The sequence below is a fragment of the Moschus berezovskii genome, chromosome 18 (assembly GCF_049115385.1).
Source record: "Moschus berezovskii isolate FMDL1 chromosome 18, NW_MosBer_1.0, whole genome shotgun sequence".
In the NCBI taxonomy this organism is placed as follows: domain Eukaryota; kingdom Metazoa; phylum Chordata; class Mammalia; order Artiodactyla; family Moschidae; genus Moschus; species Moschus berezovskii.
The window spans coordinates 3,430,815-3,455,216 of NC_142477.1; the positions used below are offsets into that span (position 1 = coordinate 3,430,815).

General features: G+C 46.3%; 1 protein-coding gene across 1 annotated transcript; it reads right to left on the minus strand.

The window, feature by feature from the left end:
* Positions 1 to 645: 645 nt before the first annotated feature.
* LOC148774940 (uncharacterized) lies at positions 646 to 22,956 on the minus strand. The gene is made up of 10 exons (XM_088845556.1): positions 22,846 to 22,956; positions 21,488 to 21,709; positions 19,426 to 19,572; positions 8,900 to 8,962; positions 7,189 to 7,412; positions 5,295 to 5,377; positions 4,975 to 5,121; positions 4,694 to 4,797; positions 1,571 to 1,783; positions 646 to 789 (listed from the first exon to the last, which is right to left on the minus strand). Exons 1-10 carry the CDS (start codon positions 22,954 to 22,956, stop codon positions 646 to 648), a joined length of 1,458 nt encoding a protein of 485 aa, XP_088701682.1.
* Positions 22,957 to 24,402: the final 1,446 nt, after the last annotated feature.

Genomic DNA, 24,402 nt, shown 5'->3' on the forward strand with positions numbered 1-24,402 from the left:
CGATTCCCTGCCTCTAGCTCTCCCCCAAGGAGGACTTGACCCCAGGCCAGCTGATGCAGAGGGCGCTCCAACCTTCCCTCAGGGTCGCTGCTCGGCAGGTGACGACACTCCCAGAGAAGGCGAGCTCCCCGGCTCTGGGCAGTAGCCCTGCCTCCCGCACGGTGACTGCCCCTGGCAGTGGCAGGAGAGCGACGGTCACCGTGCAGGGCTGCTGGTCAGGTGACCACACGTGCCCTCCATCGAGTGCTGCCTGGCTCAGGACAGGAGATCAGCAGGTGGTGGTCTGAATGAGGACAGTGTCAGTCACGGGAGTGGACAGAGTCTCCTGAGAGGAGACGCTTGAGGAAAAGGGAGGGACCCTCAAGAGTGAACCCGAGAGGCAAGGGGCCGCCACCAGCAGGAACGCACCCCGGGCCGGGCAGACCTCTAGCAAGAGCAGGAGGAAAGCTCCCACAGGAGTCAATCCATCGAGACAGATGTTTCCTAAAATCACTGAGGTCACTGAGCTCTCCTCCCCCAGCACCTGAAGTCCACCACTAAACCCAGGCACCGAACCCAGTGGGATTCATGTAAAATCATCCTTGCAACTCTTTCAAGACAAGAGGCGCAGGGCTCCTGAAACTGATGCCGAGGCGCGCAGGCCCCTTACTTGCAGGCGTCCCTTATGGCCTCGTGGCTGGCTGTGTGCAGCGACCCCGTGTGCAGCCGGTCCAGCCGAAGGGACCGCGGCGAGGCAGGGGTCGAGGTTTTGCCTTCGATGCCTCCTACCTCTTCCCGGATAGCTGGCGGCTGAGGGATTGAGGTAAGTGTAAAATTGGGTAACAAAAGACTGTCGTAAAAGGCAATCTCCCAGGCTTTACATTATAACCAGAAACTTATTTGAAAATCTATTAGCTATGCTTTCCCCCAAGTACAAAATAAACCCTTGTTATAGCTTAATGCCATCTTAAAGGACTGTCTTGTTCAAGAGAGGCAGGACTGTGGGGCAGCGAGAGCACCCGACTGAGTGCAGAGACCCCCGACCAGAGCCTCCCTGCAGCCGGGCTCTGCCCTCCCTGGAATCCAACAACCAGATGGCCCTGCTGGGCAGGAGGGCAGAGCGATGCCAGCACTGTGAACCCTGCATGGCATGAACTGCCCTGACGAAAGGACTGTGCTCATCGCCAGACGCTGCTCAGAAGCACCAGTTTCAAGAGTAAGAAACCTCTCAGCAAAGCCGTCCAGACCTTTCTGTTTGAAGGAGGAAAGCACACCGCTTGTACCACCACCCAAGATCATTTGTGGTGATGATGCAGGTTACTGGAACCCATCACGATCAGAGAAACACAGAAAAGGTACCTAACCCCTCCATGCGAACACCATGGGTCTGCCTTGGATTTCTCGGGAACACACGGACTGGGGGCTACACCTTGAAGTGCTTACACACTGTTCGAGTGTAATTCGCTCACTGTGGTTGCCATAAAGCGCCCCTAGGTCTCACTAACAGATGATCTTGTATCAACCTAGAGCAGTGGAATGGGGAGGGAGATTTGAGTTAGGTTCAAAAGGGAGGGGACATATGGGTGTCTACGGCTGATCCATGTTGAGGTTTGACAGAGCGGCACACCCCGGCCACCAACCCCAGGGTGACGGCGCTGCCCTGCTGTGCCCAGCAGGAGGGCTCCCGGGCACTGAGCTGCCTGAACCAGAGTGTGGCTGCCCGAGTCCTGCGGGATGGCCCCAGGAGTCCTTGGTCAGCGGGCTGGGAGCGGGAGAGGGACAAGGAAGGCCAAGCCTCGGCGCACTGGATCCCAACAAGAGGGGCTCATCCAAGTGACCCGAGGGGAGCGGCACCGAGCTCCCTCCTGATGCTCCCTCCATCGGGGATGCCGTGATGGACACGAGAGCCTCAGGAGGAAAGAGAGCTGGACGGCACCACGGGTACACGTCCAGGCTCTGATCAGACCAGTCCGCACCGCTCTGCTGTGTGTGTGAGCCTGGGCTCTCTCAGCCTCAGTGTCCATGTCTGCTGAATGGGGATAACAGCAGCCTAGACCTCACCTGGGTGTCTGTGGGATGAGATGACAGACTTGGAAAGCACTTGACACGGTGCCCGGTGCACAGAGTCTCCTGCACACTGCTACCCACCGTCAGTAAATTGGCTTCCCGCAAATCTAACATCTATGTCTTTTAAGAAAATCTAACAGTCGTGACTTTTAAGAAAACACTGAGTGTAAATTCCATGGTGGTCAGAGGTTAGGACTTGGCACTTTCACTGCCGGGACACTGGTCTGATCCCTGGTTGCGGAACTAAGATCCCATAAGCTGTGCAGCATGGCAAAAAAAATAAGTAAAGAAAACTTTAAAAATAACCAATGATACTATGTCTATTATAAATAAGCATGAGATGATTAGAAGGCAAACAATTGGGAGAAAGCAAACTGTTACAATTGTCCCAACAAATGACCTATTTCCAACAGAACCATCAGCATATTTTAAGTGGTAGGTGAGCTTCGTTACTTCCATTAAAATGTCAATTATTCACCAGTACATAACCACATAGTGTTCATTCATGTTAAACGATAAGGACTGTTTAATACTTCACAGAGAAAGAAAGGCATGCTAAAGTACTAAGTAGTTTACCTTTCAACGATGCTTCCTTAAATCACTAGGTTGATAGATGCATGCAAAGAAATGAAAAGAAACCAGATTTATTGTGACTCTGAAGCTAAAAATTCAAGAATCAGTATAGGCAAAGACAGTAAAGCAAAAAAGACTGCAAACATATAAGTGGGATGAAGATTTAGAGAACATGTAACTGGAAACAGAACATATTTTTGACCACAGAAATTAAATGAGCTATTGAAGATTTACTAGAGAAACACTATCAATTATTACTCAGATGATACAATTCCATTACAATATCGTGATTTAATAAAGCACAGCATTCTGTACAATAAAGGGCCTTAACAGTTGTCTATTCTCAGCCAAATTTCTCTATAAATTAGTTTCTCTCAAAAAAAAAAATGTTAAACATTAAATTAGTAATTTAACTGATGAGGAAGGTACCATAATACCTATTTCAACATTGAAGAAATCTGACCACTTATTGGATATTTATGTAAAATCCTTACAAAGAATTTGATTTAAAACTTCTCAAAATAAATTCATTAAAGCAGGTTCCCTGTGAAAATATGTAAGAATGAAAACTAGCATAATAGCAGGTGCAGTCATTAACCATAGAAGATACTTTTTTAAAGTCTAAGAGAGACATTAACTGTGCAAAAGCTGATGACATTGAGAGTCTTAAATACAAGCACCTACACAGAAAGGATATTGTGTCAAAAGTCCATTAAATCTACACTTAAGAGGGTCATTTCTTTATGTAAGGATCATCTCATTTATGAATTACACACGTTATTTAGTTTAGGATCCAGCTACATTATGCTTATAACTGCATGCTGCTGCTGCTAAGTCGCTTCAGTCGTGTCCCCTCTGTGCGACCCCATAGATGGCAGCCCACCAGGCTCCCCCGTCCCTGGGATTCTCCAGGCAAGAACACTGGAGTGGGTTGCCATTTCCTTCTCCAATGCATGGAAGTGAAAACGGAAAGTGAAGTCGCTCAGTCGTGTCTGACTCTTCGCGACCCCATGGACTGAAGCCTACCAGGCTCCTCCGTCCATGGGATTTTCCAGGCGAGAGTACTGGAGTGGGGGTGCCATTGCCTTCTCCTCTAACTGCTTAGTGATACGCTAATTCAAACTTACTGCTATGGGGGAAACACACCATTTAATGAGACATGAAGACAAAGCACAAACCCGACTAAGGGGACACACACTGTGGACCACAGCACTGGTATGACCAGAGCAAGTGGGAGGACGGGGGAGGGGAGACGGATGGCAAACGACAGCTGATTGACAACGACTGATTGACCGTTGCCTGACTGACAACGACTAAGCAGACAGCAGGATGAGACAGGAAATCAAAACCAATGACGAAAGCAGACACACCGTCAGAGAAGTCCAACAGCAAGGAAAACATATACAGAACTGTTCTTTTACAAATACTCGGAAAGAAATCAAGCATGAAACCACAGAGAAATCGTCAAAGAATTTTAAATTTCAACTACTTAGTCAATGATGCAAATTATAAAAACAGCGTGTCAGAAGACCACAACATGGACTAGTTACCACTTCACATGCCACTAAAATGATTCACAGTGAATTTAATTATATGCTGACTAACAACATAGCTAACATGAAATGGGTGGTAACGGAAACAGTGATAATGCAAGTGCAATTACAAAGCAGAGTGTTGTACACGTGATTTCATGGGGTAAAGAGCAATGCACTCACAAAACCTAAGCTAAACATGGAAGCAAGCTGGTACATGTGCTTTAGAGCCACACACTCTGTCACCAAAAGCCCTAGGTAGTCATCCTGTTTTTAGACTCGGAAGAGTGAGGAAGCCCAACTTCTTCCCTGGGGCCCCCGGCTTTTAACCTGGTTTCACACGTAGAGCTGGCCTGAGCGCACGGCTAGGCCCATCAGCAAGCAGACCAGTTGAGATTCTTGGGTTTTGTCCCCACCGCATGCCCTGCACCCTGCAACCAGGCATCCCCAGTGGAAAATGTGCGGCACGGTTTTCACACGCCATGAGAGCTGCCTATGGTTACTTTCATGAAGCTGTCTGCTCCCTGAGAAGAGAAACTTACCTGCAGCTGCTGTGCCCAGCACAGGCCAGGCCCAATGTTACAGAGGCAGGCTCTGGCTGAGTTCACGATGACGTGGTAAGCCAGTGGTCCAGAACTGAACTGAACTGAATTTGTCATGGTGCCATTATGGAATGATTAAAGACTAGGCAGTTTTAAAAAATCTTAGACCTCTGAGCGTAGCAAATGTACCTGATTTTCTTCTGGGTAAAAAGAGAAAAAACAAACAAACAAAAGAAAACCAGTGTGCTGGGGGAGGGACGCGGCAGGGAGGAGGCAGACACATATCCCAGTCGTGATGCCCAGCTTGTCTACTTCCTGCGGCGGGCTGTGCCACCTCCTTTGGGGCTTGGAGCGCCCACTGCTGGGCGAGCAGGAGCTGGGAAGCGAGGAGGCGGGATACAGGTTGAGGGAGTATGTATGGCAAAACCAACCAATATAGTATTGTAAAGTAATTAGCCTCCAAAAAGAATAATAATAATAAATAAATAAATACACTGAAAGAAGACATAAAGCCATTGACAGGACACATAGACATCCCTTTAATAAAATATAAATTTGACAAGCTGAAAAAATAAATAAATAAATAAAAAATAAATAAAATGACGGAGGTTGCCTAAGCTCCCGCTGCCCACACTGCTCTCAGTCTCCTCGGCCGACTGCTCCGTGTTCTTCTCTTCGATCAACCTAAAATAGAATAAAACCCGTCACGTGCCTTTGTCAGCAGGGGAGTGTGTCTCGACAACACATTTGGGCTGGCATTCTGTGTCACGATTAGCAAATTCCAGGAACAGTTGCTCAATTAACATCTCAGCAAAAAGGTTCAACTTTCCCTCTTTTGAATATTCTCAAACTTAGAGTAACTAGCACTGAGTCTTACAAAGTGGCCCCTGATCATTCACGTTTGATTGCACTTATTTACTCTAACATTCTGACGGGGCCTGGATGGCGACTCTCTCCCTGTGAGGAGATACCTGAAGTTGACAACCTCTACCTTTTCCCTGCTCTCAGGGCAGAGATGCACGTCAGTGCCTCAAGTCTTTTCCACTGGGAATCGGGAACTCTGTACAGTCAAAACAGAGATTCACGAACAAGCTGGAGTTTCTAAATACAAGTCCCCAGACCAGATGAAGTGCTGAGTTGATCTTTTTTTTTTTTTTTTTTTTGAGGTTGTGTATGTACAAACGCATCACTTGATGAAGTTCTCCCCCAGCTTTTTGTGAGTTTTTGGATTCATGTCAATGTGCCGTATTAACCTAGAATTCATGGTTACTGCTCTTCTCCCCTAGTGTGTCATGGAGGATGTTATACAGCAGTTTAAATACTCGATTATGCAAATAAAATGGTTTTCAAATTAAAATATAAGATTCTTACAGGAACTAAACTCTCCAGTTTCACTTCTACTTATACATCTTGAAAGTTTTTCAGTGTTGATAAGTTGATGGACAGAATTTACCATTACATCAAGTCAACTTGTTGTATAAGGAAAAATCACTTTTACCTGACAACTTGCTGTAAAAATAAGAATATTAATATATAACCATTCCATATTTCCTGCGGGGATGGGGAAAGACAATCTTTCTGAGCTCGTCTGTGCTCAAACACGGCCTACAATGCAGTCCGTCTATGGCGTCAAAAGTGAGGTGGCACAACCTGCATTTGCTGGTTGTGCCATCCATCCCCTGCCTTTCCCCCAGTCCCCCCACGCTCGGCTGACAGGGACGGGCACCTCGGCCTCAGCTGACGTGACGAGAACAATCTGAGCAGCAGCTCTGCCAGGTCCTGTGCAGGGTCGCCGGCCTGCAGCCACTCTGAACGTGGACTAGGGACAGGGGAACCGCTGTGCGGGTGTGGCACCAGGCAGGCCTCGGGGCCCCCAGCCACCCGGCTGTACCCAGGCCCAAGGCCCCCTGCTCACCACTAGGCGGGCCTTTGGATTCTGTCCCCTTTTGTAAATTGCTATAACTGCCAAGACGATGTCTAAAGAAAACTTCTTAAATCTACTGATGAGATGAGTAAAACTCAAACACATGTCCTTGGACCACTGTCTTCCAACATGCCAATCTTCACACGGTATTAAGTTAAAAGGGAAAATGCAGATCTGAGTGGGAATTTGCTAACCACAAAACCCCAGCTTTTCTGATCCAGGCGGCTTTTCACCAGAACGTGGGAGGCTCTGAGCGACACAGGAGGGCACGCCCTCAGTGCTGGAGGGTGCACGGGCTGCAGGGGACACCGCCTCAGCACCTCACCCACCTTGGGGCTCAGAGCTGAGGGGGGGACACCCCACAATGCCCCCCACAGAGTGCTGACACCACACTGTGGACAGAACGCCTTGGCTGACTGAGCTCTAGAATCAAGGGCAATCTTGGAACTGAAAATTCTTGAGGCAGACATGAAGTCAGTTTTCTTACTATGGAACACTCAGACTTCTCTAAGGAGAAGACAGTTCCCCAGGGAAACCGAGTTTCCGGGGAGCTGGCATCAGGCGCACCCACCGGATCTCTTCGATGATGGTGTCCAGCTGCCCCTGAAGCATCACAGTCGGAGTCTCAGCATCGTTCTGCCCGCTGGGCGACAGCTGAGTGGCCGAGCTGAAGAGGGTGACCCCGTCGCCCTTGCCATCAGACACGCCCTCGTCACTCTCGAACGCCTGGGCCACGTTGGCCAGCATGCTGGCTTGCTGCACGCGATCCCAGCCCTGTTCCTTCAGGGTCTGCACCTGGGCACGAGAGGACCACGTCTCGTCAGCGACATTCAGGGAAGCTCAAGTCTATCAGGAACTGAACACAATTTTACACGGAAGCCCTGACTGAGGATAAATGGGCCATGCTTAGGAGACACTAGCATCTCTTAAGCGAGCAGTACTGAAGAAACGGGCAGGAGGAGAATTCAGTTCCCATATGGCCTGGTGACACTCAGCTCTTAGCGTGGACAGAAGGCAATCCTATGAGGTTATTCACAAGCGAGGGCTGATGGAGTCAGGGACAGAAAGCAAACATTAAAAAAAATACATCCATGCCCCCATCAGCCAGGCTGAAGGAAAATAAGGAAAAGCAATCCTTCAGCTCCAGAGCCGCTGGGTCCACCTCAGCTGTCATCACTTGTACTGGTTCACCGAGGAGGGCCATCCTCGCAGGTTCCCAGCCCTCCGTTTTCCAGGCTGGTCTGAACTCCCACAGACAGGAGAGAGCAGGGGCAGCCAGCGGACAGGAGGGCCAGCCCCGCCGCAGCTCTCCTCTCGGGGCACAGGCCCTCGGCTGTTCTGGGCGGCAGCCCCTCGCATTGCAAGGGCGGCTCTGTCATCAGAGACGCACGGGAGCGTGCCTGCGGGGCCCCGTGCCGCCCTCCCGCTCTCACACCTCACACCCTTCTCTCCGCAAATGTCCCCCCTGCCCCACTGTCACCCAGGTCCTGCCTTCTTTTCCCAGACATGACCTCAAAGCAACTGAGGGGCAGCCTCGAGATGCTGGCTTGCCGGCACCCTGTCCCCCGGGGCCAGTTCCCTCGCCCCCTGTCTTCGTCACGACCCTTCCCCAGGGCAGGGCCACCCCCTTCGCTGGCTCCAGGACCACCTGCCATCATTCCTGCTCCGCTCCAGCGAACCAACTGCCTATTGGTTCACCCCCATTCACCCCCGCGCCTTCAAATCGCACAACGGGAACCAGCAGATTCCTCCTCCAGGGCTCCCTGAAGCGCCTGCTGCGAGTCTCTGAAAGTTCCCTGGGAGCGGCCTCTACTGTACTCCTCCCTGCCTGGTCTCCAGCTCTCTGCAAGCAGGCAGTGTGCCCTGCCCCGCAGGGCAGCTCCGCGGGGGCTCTCAACCCCTGGACTGCCAGCAAAGCCCCAGAAATAAACTTCTAAGAAAGAAACGAAGGGGTGAGGGTGGACCGAGAATAAAGTTCGAGCACGGCGGCTGCTAACACTGGGGCCATCGGGGGATCTGGCTCACTGATGGTTTCTGTAAGGGTTGTGGGCACACGTCTACGTCTGTTCCTTTACACACTCCCTGTGGATGCTGTCAAGCTTATTGACTAGCATGAAATGCTGCTACTCAATTATTCGTAACCAGTAAAGACATTCACTCTGAGGCCCTCTTGGGAACAGTTTTCCAACTCCTGTCCTGGAGCTTTTCCCCACACACAGACCAAGCCGGGACAGGCCACGCCAGATGTGCCTCTTTGTAAAGGGGCCATGGGGCTGGCTCACCTTATCCTCCAGATCATCCATTCTCTTATTGTGTTCTTCCTTCACGTCGTCTCCCTGCCTTGCCTACAACAGGAAAAACAAAAACTCATGAACTTCAAGAGCAAAGTACAGTCTTTCTTTTAAAAGCACCGGGGAGGGGAGAAGGAACAAGATGGCGGAGGAATAGGACGGCGAGACCACTCTCTCCCCCACAAATTCATCAAAAGAACATTTGAACGCAGATTAAAGTCCACAAAACAACTTCTAAATGCTGGCAGAGGACGTCAGGCACCCAGAAAAGCAGCCCATTGTCTTCGAAAGGAGGTAGGAAAAAACATAAAAGATAAAAAGCGAGACAAAAGAAGTAAGGATGGAGCTCCGTTCCGGGAAGGGAGGCTTTAAAAAGAGAGAAGTTTCCAAACACCGGGAAACACTCTCAATGGCGAATCTGTGGCGAGCCTTGGAAGCTCAGAGGGCCACATAACCCTCTTTTTTTTTTTAAGATTTTTTTTAAAACCCACAGATTACCCGCCAAACGGTAACTCCCAGCAGAGAAGCAGCGCAGACGCCTGCATACGCCATTAGCAAGCGGGGGCTGGGCATGGAGGAGCTGGCTGAACTTAGAGAGAGGACTGGGCTTGAATGCCGCGAGAACATTTTGAGAGAACTGGGGAGAGCAAAGCAGACTGTGGGACAGCTTCCCCACGAAAAGGCAGAAAGCTCTAACCTAAGACTCGGCCAGCCCCACTCACAGAATAAAGGACTGAGCAGAGTGAGCTGGCTGCGGTCGGCCCATCCCCCATCCCCCGCCGAGACAGGCATGGAGCGCAGCCAGAGCCGGAGCGGGCAACCGCAGCCCCAGAAAGGCATCTGATACAAACTGCAGACAGGCTTCTTGCTAGTCAAGACTTCTTGGGCTCGGGCCGGTCGATATCCCCCTGAGAAGGTGCGCCGGTTTTACACCCAGAAAACTGAGTGGCGGGGACTGGGGAGGCGATAAGTCGCAGAGACCGCGCTCGCCAAACACCTGGTCCCCTGAGCTGCTCGGACCAGGGAAGGCACAAAACGCAGGCCCAACCAAGTCTGCGCCTTTTTGGAGTACCTGAGAACCTGAACTTGAGCCGCTCAGACCTGGGAAGTGCATACAACCCGGCGCTGGCCTCGGACAGTTCCCGGCAGAGCAACCTAGAGCCTGTGCAGTGTAGACTGGGACAGCGTACGTGCTGTGAGCCGGGGCAAGCCCAGTGTGGCCGAGACGCTGCGAGCACTCCCCACAGATCCCAGAGATATTCGTCTGCAGTGTTCCTCCCTTCCCAGAACAGGACTGAACAACTGAGCGTTAAAAAGTGTCCACCCACCCCCTAGTATCAGGGCGGAAATTAGACACTGAAGAGACAAGCAAACAGAAGCTAAAACAGAGGGAACCACCTTGGAAATGACAGATAGAGACGTCTAGAGGCTACTCCAAGAATAAGACCAAAAACCAGAGGCAAGAGGCTTAAGCCCGAATCCTGAGAACACCAGAGAACTCCTGACTCCAGGGAACATTAATCGATAGGAGCTCATCAAACGTCTCCATACCTACACTAAAACCAAGCACCACCCAAGGGTCAACAAGTTCCAGAGCAAGACATACCACGCAAATTCTCCAATAACACAGGAAACTAGCCCTGAGCTTCAATATACAGGCTGCCCAAAGTCACTCCAAACCCACTGACATCTCATAACTCATTACTGGACACTTCATTGCACTCCAGAGAGAACAAATCCAGCTCCACCCACCAGAACACCGACACAAGCTTCCATAACCAGGGAACCTTGACAAGTCACCTGTCCAACCCCACACACAGTGAGGAAACTACATAATAAAGAGAATTCCACAAACGGCCAGAAGAGGGAAAGGCCATCCCAAGCAAAGCATTATAAGCAAGATGAAGAGGCAGAGAAATACCCAGCAAGTAAAGGAACAAGATAAATGCCCACCAACACAAACAAAAGAGGAAGATATAGGGAATCTACCCGACAAAGAATTTCGAATTTTGGTGGTGAAAATGATTCAAAATCTTGAAAGCAAAATGGAGTTACAGATAAATAACCTGGAGAAAAGGATTGAGAAGATGGAAGAAAGGTTTAATAAGGACTTAGAGGAAATAAAAAAGAATCAATATACAATGAATAATGCAATAGATGAGATCAGAAACACTCTGGAGGGAACAAACAGTAGAATAACAGAGGCAGAAGACAGGATAAGCGAGCTAGAAGATAGAATTGTAGAAATAAATGAAACAGAGAGGAAAAAAGAAAAACAAATTAAAAGAAATGAGAACAATATTAGAGACCTCTGGGACAATGTTAAACGCTCCAACATTCGAATCATAGGAATCCCAGAAGAAGAAGACAAAAAGAAAGACCATGAAAGAATACTTGAGGAGATAATAGTTGAAAACTTCCCTAAAATAGGGAAAGAAATAATCACCCAAGTCGAAGAAACCCAGAGAGTCCCCAACAGGATAAACCCAAGGCGAAATACTCCAAGACACATATTAATCCAATTAACAAAGATCAAACACAAAGAACAAATATTAAAAGCAGCAAGGGAAAAAACAGCAAATAACACACAAGGGGATTCCCATAAGGATAACAGCTGATCTTTCAACAGAAACTCTTTAGGCCAGGAGGGAATGGCAAGACATACTTAAAGTGATGAAAGAAAATAACCTACAGCCCAGACTACTGTACCCAGCAAGGATCTCATTCAAATATGAAGGAGAAATCAAAAGCTTTACAGACAAGCAAAAGCTGAGAGAATTCAGCATTACCAAACCAGCTCTCCAACAAATGCTAAAGGATTTTTTCTAGACAGGAAAAACAGAAAGGGTGTATAAACTCGAACCCAAAGCAATAAAGAAAATGGTTACAGGATCGTACTTATCAATAATTACCTTAAATGTAAATGGGTTAAATGTCCCAACCAAAAGACAAAGGCTGGCTGAATGGATACAAAAACAAGACCCCCATATATGTTGTCTGCAAGAGACCCACCTCAAAACGAGGGACACATACAGACTGAAAGTGAAGGGCTGAAAAAGATATTCCATTCTAATAGAGACCAATAGAAAGCAGGAGCAGCAATACTCATATCAGATAAAATAGACTTTAAAACAAAGGCTGTGAAAAGAGACAAAGAAGGAAACTACATAATGATCAAAGGATCAATCCAAGATGAAGATATAACAATTATAAATATTTATGCACCCAACATAGGAGCACCACAATATTTAAGGCAATTACTAACGAGTATGAAAGGGGAAATTAACAATAATGCAATAATAGTGGGAGATTTTAATACCCCACTTACATCTATGGATAGATCAACTAAACAGAAAATTAACAAGGAAACACAAACTTTAAATGATACAATAGACCAGTTAGACCTAATAGATATCTATAGGACATTTCACCCCAAAACAATGAATTTCACCTTTTTCTCAAGTGCACACGGAACCTTTTCCAGGATAGATCACATCCTGGGCCATAAATCTAGCCTTGGTAAATTCAAAAAAGTTGAAATCATTCCAAGCATCTTTTCTGACCACAATGCAGTAAGATTAGATCTCAATTACGGGAGAAAAACTATTAAAAATACCAAAATATGGAGGCTGAACAACACGCTGCTGAATAATGAACAAATCATAGAAGAAATCAAAAGAGAAATCAAAATATGCATAGAAATGAATGAAAATGAAAACACAACAACCCAAAACCTCTGGGACACTGTAAAAGCAGTGCTAAGGGGGAAGTTCATAGCAATACAGGCACACCTCAAGAAACAAGAAAAAAGTCAACTGATTAACCTAACTCTACATCTAAAGAACTAGAAAAGGAAGAAATGAAGAACCCCAGGGTCAGTAGAAGGAAAGAAATTGTAAAAATTAGGGCAGAGATAAATGCAAAAGAAACAAAAGAGACCATAGCAAAAATCAACAAAGCCAAAAGCTGGTTCCTTGAGAAGGTAAATAAAATTGACAAACCACTAGCCAGACTTATCAAGAAACAAAGGGAGAAGAACCAAATCAATAAAATTAGAAATGAAAATGGAGAGATCACAACTGACAACACAGAAATACAAAGGATTATTAGAGAATACTATCAGCAATTATATGGCAATAAAATGAATAACCTGGAAGAAATGGACAAATTCCTAGAAAAGTACAACTTTCCAAAACTGAACCAGGAAGAAATAGAAAATCTGAACAGACCCATCACAAGCACGGAACTAGAGGCTGTAATCAGGAATCTTCCAGCAAACAAAAGCCCAGGTCCAGACGGCTTCACTGCCGAATTCTACCAAAAATTTAAAGAAGAGCTAACACCTATTCTACTCAAACTCTTCCAGAAAATAGCAGAGGAAAGGAAACTTCCAAACTCATTCTATGAGGCCAACATCACCCTAATCCCAAAACCTGGTAAAGACCCCACAAAAAAAGAAAACTACAGGCCAATATCACTGATGAACATAGATGCAAAAATCCTTAACAAAATTCTAGCAATCAGACATTAAGAAGATCATACATCATGACCAAGTGGGCTTTATCCCAGGAATGCAAGTTTTCTTCAATATCCGCAAATCAATCAGCGTAATACACCACATTAACAAACTGAAAAATAAAAATCATATGATTATCTCAATAGATGCAGAGAAAGTCTTCGACAAAATTCAACATCCATTTATGATAAAAACCCTCCAGAAAGTGGGAATAGAAGGGACATACCTCAACATAATAAAAGCTATATATGACAAACCCACAGCAAACATTATCCTCAATGGTGAAAAACTGAAAGCATTTCCCCTAAAGTCAGGAACAAGACAAGGGTGCCCACTCTCACCACTACTATTCAACATAGTCCTGGAAGTTTTGGCCACAGCAATCAGAGCAGAAAAAGACATAAAAGGAATACAAATTCGAAAAGAAGAAGTAAAACTTTCACTAGTTCGCTGATGACATGATCCTCTACACAGAAAACCCTAGAGGCTCTACCAGAAAACTACTAGAGCTAATCAATGATTACAGTAACGTTGCAGGATATAAAATCAACACACAGAAATCCCTTGCATTCCTATACACTAATAATGAGAAAATAGAAAGAGAAATTAAGGAAACTATTCCATTCACTGTTGCAAAGAAAAGAATTAAATACTTAGGAATATATCTACCTAAGGAAACAAAAGACTTGTACATAGAAAACTATAAAATGCTATTGAAAGCAATCAAAGACGACACTAATAGATGGAGAAATATACCACGTTCATGGATTGGAAGAATAAATATTGTAAAAATGAGTATACTACCCAAAGTAATTTATATATTCAATCCAATCCCTATCAAGCTACCAACGATATTTTTCACAGAACTAGAACAAATAATCTCACAATTTGTATGGAAATACAAAAAATCTCGAATACCCAAAGCAAACTTGAGGAAGAAAAATGGAACTGGGGGAATTAACCTGCCGGACTTCACGCTCTACTACAAAGCCACAGTCATCAAGACAGTATGGTACTGGCATAAAGACAGAAATATAGATCAACGGAACAAAATAGAAAGCCCAGAGATAAATCCACGCACCTATGGACACCTCATCTTTGACAAAGGAGGCAAGAATATAAAATGGAGAAAAGACAGTCTCTTTAACAAGTGGTGCTGGGAAAACTGGTCGGCCACTTGTAAAAGAATGAAACTAGAACACTTCCTAACACCATACACAAAAATAAACTAAAAATGGATTAGAGCGCTAAATGTAAGACCAGAAACTATAAAACTCCTAGAGGAGAACGTAGGCAAAACACTCTCTGAAATAAATCACAGCAGGATCCTCCATGACCCACCTCCCAGAATATTGGAAATAAAAGCAAAAATAAACAAATGGGACCTAATTATAATCAAAAGCTTCTGCACAGCAAAGGAAACTATAAGTAAGGTGAAAAGACAGCCTTCAGAATGGGAGAAAATAATAGCAAATGAAGCAACTGATAAAGGATTAATCTTCAAAATATACAAGCAGCTCCTGCAGCTCAATTCCAGAAAAATAAATGACCCAATCAAAAAATGGGCCAAAGAACTAAACAGACATTTCTCCAAAGAAGACATAAAGATGGCTAACAAACACATGAAAAAATGCTCAACATCCCTCATAATCAGAGAAATGCAAATCAAAACCACAATGAGATACCATTTCACACCAATCAGAATGGCTGCTATCCAAAAGTCTACATGCAATAAATCTGGAGAGGATGTGGAGAGAAAGGAACCCTCTTACACTGTTGGTGGGAATGCAAACTAGTACAGCCACTGTGGAGAACAGTGTGGAGATTCCTCAAAAAACTGGAAATAGAACTGCCATATGATCCAGCAATCGCACTCCTGGGCATACACACTGAGGAAACCAGAATTGAAAGAGACACATGTACTCCAATGTTCACTGCAGCACTGTTTATAATAGCCAGGACATGGAAGCAACCTAGATGTCCATCTGCAGACGAATGGATAAGAAAGCTTTGGTACATATACATAATGGAGTATTATTCAGCCATTAAAAAGAAAACATTTGAATCAGTTCTAATGAGGTGGATGAAACTGGAGCCTATTATACAGAGTGAAGTAAGCCAGAAAGAAAAATACCAATACAGTATATTAACGCATATATATGGAATTTAGAAAGATGCAAATGATAACCTGTATACGAGACAGCAAAAGAGATACAGATGTATAGAACAGTCTTTGGGACTCTATGGGAGAGGGTGAGGGTGGGATGATTTGGGAGAATGGTATTGAAACACGTATGTTGTTATATGTGAAACGAATGACTAGTTCAGGGTCAATGCATGTTATAGGATGCTCGGGGCTGGCATGCGGGGATGACCCAGAGGGAGGATAAAGGGAGGAGGGAGGTGGGAGGGGGGTTCAGGAGGGGGAACTTATGTAAACCCGGGGCGAATTCATGTCAATGTATGGCAAAACCAACCAATATAATATTGTAAAATAATTTGCCTCCAATACAAAATAAATTAATTACCAAAAAAAAAAAAAATAAATAAATAAAAGCACCGGGGAGCCGTGACGTGAGCAGCCTGTGCGCTGGTTCTCGAGGCGGTCCCCTCCCACGGCCACCTCTGGTGGGCTCTTGAGCATCCCCAGAGCAGACGGGCAGGGGCAGAGAGAGGCAGGGTCTTCACTTGTCAAAGGTCACTCCCAATGCTTCGCTTTGGCTGAGCACCTGGGGGACCTTAGTGTCACCAGCCATTACCTGTTGGAGGAGCTCGGGAGCAAGCAAATTTACACTCAGAAACAAGCAGACTTTAAAGGGGATCAGCTTACACACACGTTGGTAGAGAAAATTCCCAGTACATAAACAGAAGCTTGAGTCTGGTTTAAGGGGGTAAAATGAATTCAAGTTATAAAGCAAAAGGTGAGAAAATTCATTTTGGGAAAAAAGCCAGTGGAGATAGACGTTCACATATTTTTCTGTACATGCAACATCACTTAAATTCTTTGTAATGATTGCTGTTGTTCAGGCGTGTCTGACTCTTTGTGACCCCATGGACTGCAGCATGCCAGGCTTCCCTGTCCTTCACTATCTCCCAGAAGTTGCTCAAACTCACGTCCATCGGGTCAGTGATGCCATCCAACCGTCTCGTCCTCTGTCGCACCTTCTCCTCCTGCCTTCGATCTTTCCTAGCATCAGGGTCTTTTCCAATCTGTCAGTTCTTTGCATCAGGTGGCCAAAGTACTGAACCTTCAGCCTCAGCATCAGTCCTTCCAATGCATATTCAGGACTGATTTCCTTTAGGATTGATTGATCTCCATGCAGTCCAGGGGACTCTCAAGATTCTTCTCCAACACCTCAGTTCAGAAGCATCGATTCTTTGGTGCTCAGCTTCTTTACGGTCCAACTCTCACATCCATACATGACTACTGGAAAAACCATAGCTGTAACTAGGTGTTCCTTTGGTGGCAAAGTAATGTCTCTGCTTTTTAATATGCTGTCTAGCTTGGCCATAGTTTTTCTCCCAATGATAATTCATATTCAGTTCAGTTCACTTGCTCAGTCGTGTCTGACTGTGCGACCCCATGAATCACAGCACGCCAGGCTTCCCTGTCCATCACCAACTCCCAGAACTTGCTCAAACTCATGTCCATTGAGTTGGTGATGCCGTCCAACCATCTCATCCTCTGTCACCCACTCTCTTCCTGCCTTCAATCTTTCCCAGCATCAGGGTCTTTTCCAATATGAAAATTCATATTAAAAAACTGGAAATAATTACCTCAAGCAATTTTTAAATGTAATAACAAAGTTGGCAAGTCTGTGTTTTATAAAATGAGCATCAAGCTCGTGGTTTAAAAAGCTGTTTTAGGACCTACTATATTAAAAAAAAAATGGAGAGAAGACAAAAGAATGATCTATTTGAGACTGGCCCTGTGTTAGAAACTGCTGAGGCTAATTGCTGGGTCATGGGCATTTATTATACTATATTATAGAAGTGGTATATGATTATACCACTTTTGTGCATGTTTGAAATTTTCCACCTTAAAAAATTAAAAAACAGGTTCAGTTCAGTTCAGTCGCTCAGTCGTGTCTGACTCTCCGCGACCCCATGAATCACAGCACGCCAGGCCTCCCTGTCCATCACCAACTCCCGGAGTTCACTCAAACTCATGTCCATAGAGTCGGTGATGCCATCCAGCCATCTCATCTCGGTCGTCCCCTTCTCCTCCCGCCCCCAACCTTTCCCAGCATCAGAGTCTTTTCCAGTGAGTCAACTCGTCGCATGAGGTGGCCAAAGTATTGCAGCTTCAGCTTTAGCATCAGTCCTTCCAATGAACACCCAGGATCGATCTCCCCCAGAATGGACTGGCTGGATCTCCTTGCGGTACAAGGGTCTCTCAAGAGTCTTCTCCAGCACCACAGTTCAAAAGCATCAATTTTTCGACGATCAGCTTTCTTCACAGTCCAACCCTCACATCCATACATGACCATGGGAAAAACCATAGCCTTGACTAGACGGACCTTTGTTGGCAAAGTAATGTCTCTGCTTTTTAATATATTATCAAGGTTGATCATAACTTTCCTTCCAAGGAGTAAGCGTCTTTTAATTTCATGGCTGCAATCAGCATCTGCAGTGATTTTGGAGCCCAAAAAAACAAAGTCTGACACTGTTTTATTTTCTGTTAAAGTCTTCTCCAGCAACACAGTTCGAAAGCATCAGTTCTTCAATGCTCAGCCTTCTTTATGGTCCAATTTTCACACCCATACGTAACTACTGGAAAAACGATAGCTTTGACTATACGGACCTTTGTCGGCAAAGTGATGTCTCTACTTCTCAATATGCTGTCTAGGTTTGTCATAGCTTTCGAAGGAGTAAGCATTTTTAAATCTCATGGCTGTAGTCACAGTCTGCAGTGATTTTTGAGCCCAAGGAAACAAAACCTCTCACAGCTTCCACAGTACGGCATCGGCATTCAAATATTTTTAAAGCAAAACAAAAGTTTACTTTGAACTGGCTTAGTCATAAACAGCATCCCAAGCTCAACAGCCTCTGAGCAGCTGTTCTGAAAGTAAGGAAGTGCACCCCTGATTGGGAGACATTGAGCTCTCTGCCTAAGCGGGGAGGGCGCCTCACCGTGGGTCTCACCATGGGAGTCAGAACCACTGCCCCCTGGGAGCCCACGTCTGAGGCTCTGCAGTCCAGGCCCAGGAACACAGGCATGGTGGGGACAGTGCTGCCACGTGAGGCTTTAAAACCCTCAGTAAACAATAGCATATGGTACGTAGTATTTTCTGATCTGCCTTTTGCAGCCACTATTTTGTATATCGTAATGCATTCCACCTCATACATTTCAATGACTTTCTAGTGTTTTATTTTTGTGGTGGGGCCAATGATACATGTTGGCACACACCGGCCCGACTCACTTTGTTTGAGAGAAGCCAGATTTGGTTTTCCTGGTTAAGTCCCGATTATCTGAGACCACACGGGAACAGGAGCGAGTAAGGCTCATCAAAACATAGGAAGGACAAATCCTAATCAGACCGGAGCTCTAACCCTGCCTTTTGTCACAATGACCCAGTTCTCAACAGGCTAGCCCACTGCCCTGAAGTTCCCTGCTGCTCTGTGCTCTTTCAGTAAAAACGCTAACAAGCCAACAGATTCACGTTCAAATAAAACAAGGGAGTCAGGAGAGGAATTCCACAAAATGGTTAAACCAAGTCCCAAATAATTCAAACCTGCAAGTTGCAGTCACCCCCAAATTTTAAAAAATGTATTTCTTTCCAGTACGCTGATTTACCATGATTTACCATGATGTACATCATGATTTACCATGATATACCGTGATGTACATAATTTACATGATGTACATGTTTTAGGGTCATAAGAACTTTACACGGGGACTTGATTTCCAGCGTGGGAGGTCACATGCAAAGGTCTTTACCTTCCCTCCTCAGTAATTCAATACTATAAAAGTCAGACACAGTACAGTAAAGGCCATTACCTGTCGATGCATAGAATCCTCATTTGCGATTTCATTTTCAAGTTTATCATTGAAGTCATGCACATAGGCAGCTTCACGCTGTGTGGCGAGGGAGCGTTTCTCTAGGGTAATGATTCTCTTTTCCATGTCCTCCTTCTGGGCCATGGCCTACACCGGGCATTGCAGAGGAGAAAAGGTAAGTTGTTTTCATGGAACACTCCGATACACTTAAGAGTAACAAAGCTGGACTAAATCCTAAGTTTCAAATCAAACATAAAGTCAGTGTACTCAAAATTAAACTCCTAGACGTGGCAGTTTTCTTGAACGTGAGCAAAAACACGCCTACCTCAAAGGTCACATTTGCCACGATGGGCAGCCATCTGTCGGAATGTTCTGCCCGACTAATCGGTTTACCAAGCTTCTTTGCTATATAATAAATCCAAACAGCAAACAAAAAGTATACTAATCTACCCTGTTATTGCAAGAATTCCAGGAGGGAAGGTATCTGGCATGAAGTCAGGACCTCTGTCTGCTACACCATACAGGCGGACTTGACCCAGAACAGGGAGGGACCTTCAACAGACCCAAGAGGGGGCTCTGAGGCTCGTTTCCTCGGGTAAAAGTTGGAAAAATCTCATGCAATTTCCTCAAAATTAAAGTAAGACTATTAATGAGTGGAAACAGAAGTCAAAGTGTAACACAACTGGAGGCAGCCTTCTCAAGCAGAGTTAAACCACATGTATGAAATGCTCAAACCAGGACCAGAACTTGCTGCTGGTGCGACTCCTGTCTGCCAGGTCAAAATCCATTTTGGGTCCCTCCGCGGTCACTAAGTAACCAATGTAGGCCAAGTCCTAATATTAAAAGTGAAAGGTCTTAAAAACACTTTTTCCAGAATTCTCAACGTATTAAACTCTGTCACCTAATCTCCTCCTGTTGCCAAAGAGTAGTGTGAGAAGGTTATACAAACATGTGCAAATATTTCTGTTTTGAGTTCTCACACAGAATTCCTCACACCAAGCTACTAAACAAGTACACCTGCTGGAACACATGCTGGAGGGGCTCTGTCTGAGACGGTGTCACGGGGGAGGGGTGGGGCAGGGTGGGGGCTGTCTGTCTGCATACAGAGGAGAGATGAGGCTCACAGGAGGAGGCCTGAACCCCCAGCACTCTTCTGTTTTCACAATGACCGTTAGGTAGTTTCTCATAAATCATGACACCCGCAGACACGACTGCCAGAAACATCAGGAGTCTACGCGGTTACACAGCTCGGGCCTGAGGACCTGAGGGTGAGCAAGTGCCACTCGACTGGTCTGACCGCCGGGATCACTGTCACACATCCCTGTCAAGGAGCGGAAGCTCAGCAAACCAGAGAAGACGGCCAGGCAAGCTGCCTCGGCAGAGCCCACACAGCATGCTCCCATCTCTCCGAGAGAACGGCCTCCACAGACGTCACCAGACTCGGCTGAGCGAATCAGAAGGAATCTCAGCATCGTCAAGAATTCATTCGACAGGCAGGTGGGGGGGGGCGGGTGAACTGGAAGACTGGGGCTGGCATGTATACACTGCTGATACTACGTATCAAGTCAACAGCCAGTAAGGACCTAGTGTACAGCACAGGGAAGCCTCCTCAGTGCTCTGTGGTGAAGGAAATGGGTAAGAAATCTAAACAACAGGGATATACGTAGATATATATACACATATACATGACTGATTCAGTTTGCTGCACAGCAGAAATTGATCCAGCAGTGTAAAGCAACTGCATGCCAAGAAATGAATGAATGGATAAATGAATGTTTTAAAAGGAACACACTGGGCCCCCTAGAACTTGTAGAAATGAGGAGTCCACACCCAGGGTGCAGCACAGCGCAAGGGCTACCCTCATGTTGGTCCACTGCCAACGGACCGCCTGGATCAGGCCTCTTCTACCCCAGAGACCTCGACACAGAGGCGGGGAGACAGCCTGTCGTGGTCTCACCAGAGCTCTGCTCTTACTCGTGCAGCCATCCCGAGGCTGAGATCACCGGGAGAACAAGGGACCCACAACCACCTCAGGGCAACAGACACGGCCGCCGTCACTCACTTCACGGACATCCCGCTCCAGTTTCATGTTCACTTCCTCAGACTTGAGGAGTTTCTTCCTGGCCGTGTCCAGGTCCTCCTCCAGCTCTCTCACGTGGGCAGAGAGGGCTGCCAGGCGCTCTTTCATCTGGCTCTGCTCCCGCAACTGCTTGTCTATGACTTCCTGGAGCTCACTCATCTTAGCCAGGTTTTGCTCGTGGCTTAGAGAGCCATCAGACGATCTCTGAGGGGGAAAGGAAGCCTTAGACAACCTTGTTTTGGGAGGGAGGGGACACAGCACTTCCAGGAAATCGGCGAGGTCAAAACTGCCTTCTGCACCTCTGGGAGTTCACAGGACCCTCACGGCCGCTCAGACCTACATGGTGCATTGGTGATTTTGTCCATCCCGATTAGAACCGGGTGATTAGAGTCAGACTTTGTCTTCTCCTGGACAAAGGGGTGCTTAAGAGATCCTGCAGCTGTGAGCCACAAGTCTAGTTTGCTAGTCATTAAAATACCCCAGGTGGGCGGGTCCTCAATCAGAAAGATAAATAGCATGTGATTCCCACCACTACAGCCTTCATACATTTTTAAAACGAAAGGATACAAATGACAAACCTTTAACTGAAATTACACGATGACTGATCAAACTTACCTCTTTATGTGTAGCACTTAATTCTTCTTCTAACAAATGACACCTTTCGAGTGCTATACCTAACCACTCTCTGAACTCAAATACAAGGCGTCGAGTCACTGTGTGTTGATGTGTGTATACACGTTAGTGCACTCCTCATTCTATACTCACTCTAATACATGGCTACTGTAACAGATTATCTTTAATGGCTTTCATTGATCTTAACATCAAGAAAATCTGCTTGTTAACAGCTTTAAATTCTAAGTTTGAGAGAACAAAATGTTATCCTAAATTAATTATATTGCCCAGTTTTTAACTGCAAATTGATATACAGAATATAATAAACCTTGAGACATTTATGCCAACTAATACTTTTTAACTGGGGGCTTCCCAGGTGGCTCAGTGGTAAAGAACCCGCCTGCCAACGCAAGAGGGCAGGTTCGATCCCTGGGTTGGGAAGATCCCCTGGAGTAGAAGATGGCCACCCACTCCAGTATTCTTGCCTGGGAAGCCCCATGAAGAGAGGAGCATGGTGGGCTATAGTCCACAGGGTCACAAAGATACAGACATGACTGAGCATATACGAGGGCAATGCTTTTTAACCATATAAAACTCTGACTTCTTACAGAAAAAATGTATTTACAAGAATTCAAGAAGCTCAAAAGTCAACTAGTTACATAAATACATGCATCATCCACCTAACAAGGCAGCAAGTGTACAAATTCAGGAGGTTGGGTGGCTGGTACCTTCTCATCCAGGGCCTTGTGGTGGTCAAAAAGAAATTTCAGCGCCCTGAGCACCTCCAACTCGCTGGTCATGCTGGCTGGGGGCTGCTCCGGCTGCTTGCCCGCCGTCATCTGGAGGGATGGCACATTCCGGGAAACCAGGTACTCCAGGTGCTCCAGCAGCAGCTGCAGGGTGGGGCCAAAGGAGCACCTTCAACCTCATACTTGCATTCAGGGCCGGTAACTCCTCTCAGCCTCACTCTAAAACCGAAACCAAGCTAAGGCATGTCAGAATCCCGCCAGTTCAGTCTCAAGTTAGAGTGGACTTCCCAGGTGGCCCAGTTGTTAAGACTCCACACTTCTGCAGGGGTCATGGGTTTTAATCCCTGGTCGGGGAACTAAGATCCCACACAAAGTGTAGCATGGACAAAAATGTAAGTGAAGAGAACTCCCCCTCAAATGTAATAAAATTACATTAGCTCTCATCATAAATTTGAAGCAAGGTATGAGAACCACGAACTGATCCACCCCAGTCTGCTCAGTGGGACGATGTGAAAAATGACTTGAAAATCAGACAGAGTTTAAAGTCAGCAGCACAGAGCCCAGAGGTAACTGCCGTGGGGCAAATGTCAACACGTCAGAATCCCTCTACTGACCCTGGTGTTGTTCCTTTCGGCTCTGAGCTCAGCGAGTTCTTCTTTCTTTCCAGGAGCTGCTTCCTATATACATTTACCTCCTTGGTAGAAGTCAGAAACTTCTAGAAAACAATTAAATGAGTCACTAAATGCAAACACAAGTTAAAAAGAGAGCGAGACAATGAAGACTGACCCTGTCAAGTCTCTCCAGGCTCCACACAAAGGATCTCCCTGCTCCCCCAGAGAAGAGGGGGTCCGCTGACCCCAAGACCACACAGACCACCACAACTCAGACCGGCCATCAGCCTCCACCACGACCTGGCTGGCACGCGGCAAGGGAGAACCCAGAATCCAAGCCTGCCTTCTCAAGACCCAGGGACATCTGAGAAACGTTCCTAAACATAAACCTAACAACAAAGTGGATGAAGAGATTCTTAAACGACACACAGACAAGTGACCTAGAACCACTGGGGAGAGTGAGGAAGAAAGGCAAGGTCTACAAGGCCACCAGGCTTTGGAGTGTTCCTCTGGGAAAAAGGCTGATGGCACCCCAAGGCCATCTGTTAGCTTGACTCTAGTGAAGTCACACAGTCATTCAATAAACTGGTTAAAATGTTAAATCAGACAGAGACGCTGGAGCGCTCCTCCCTGGGGTCAGGGGGGGACGGTGGGGGAAGGCTGCTGAGACTGAGCTTACAAGGACCCCCTAGCCTCAAGTCACTCAAACCCTGAGTGAACAGAGAGCTCTGTGTCCACTAGAGGTCTGCGTCAGAGGAAACTCTGGAGAAGACAGCATCACCAGAACCTCTAGGGTTTTCCATACAGAATGCCCAACATGCAACCAAAAAAGCAAAAAAGGGTGTAACAACAAATACGAGCAAGAGAAAAAGAACCGAAACAGACCCAGAGGTATCAATGTATATCAGCATATCAGAGGTGTGTG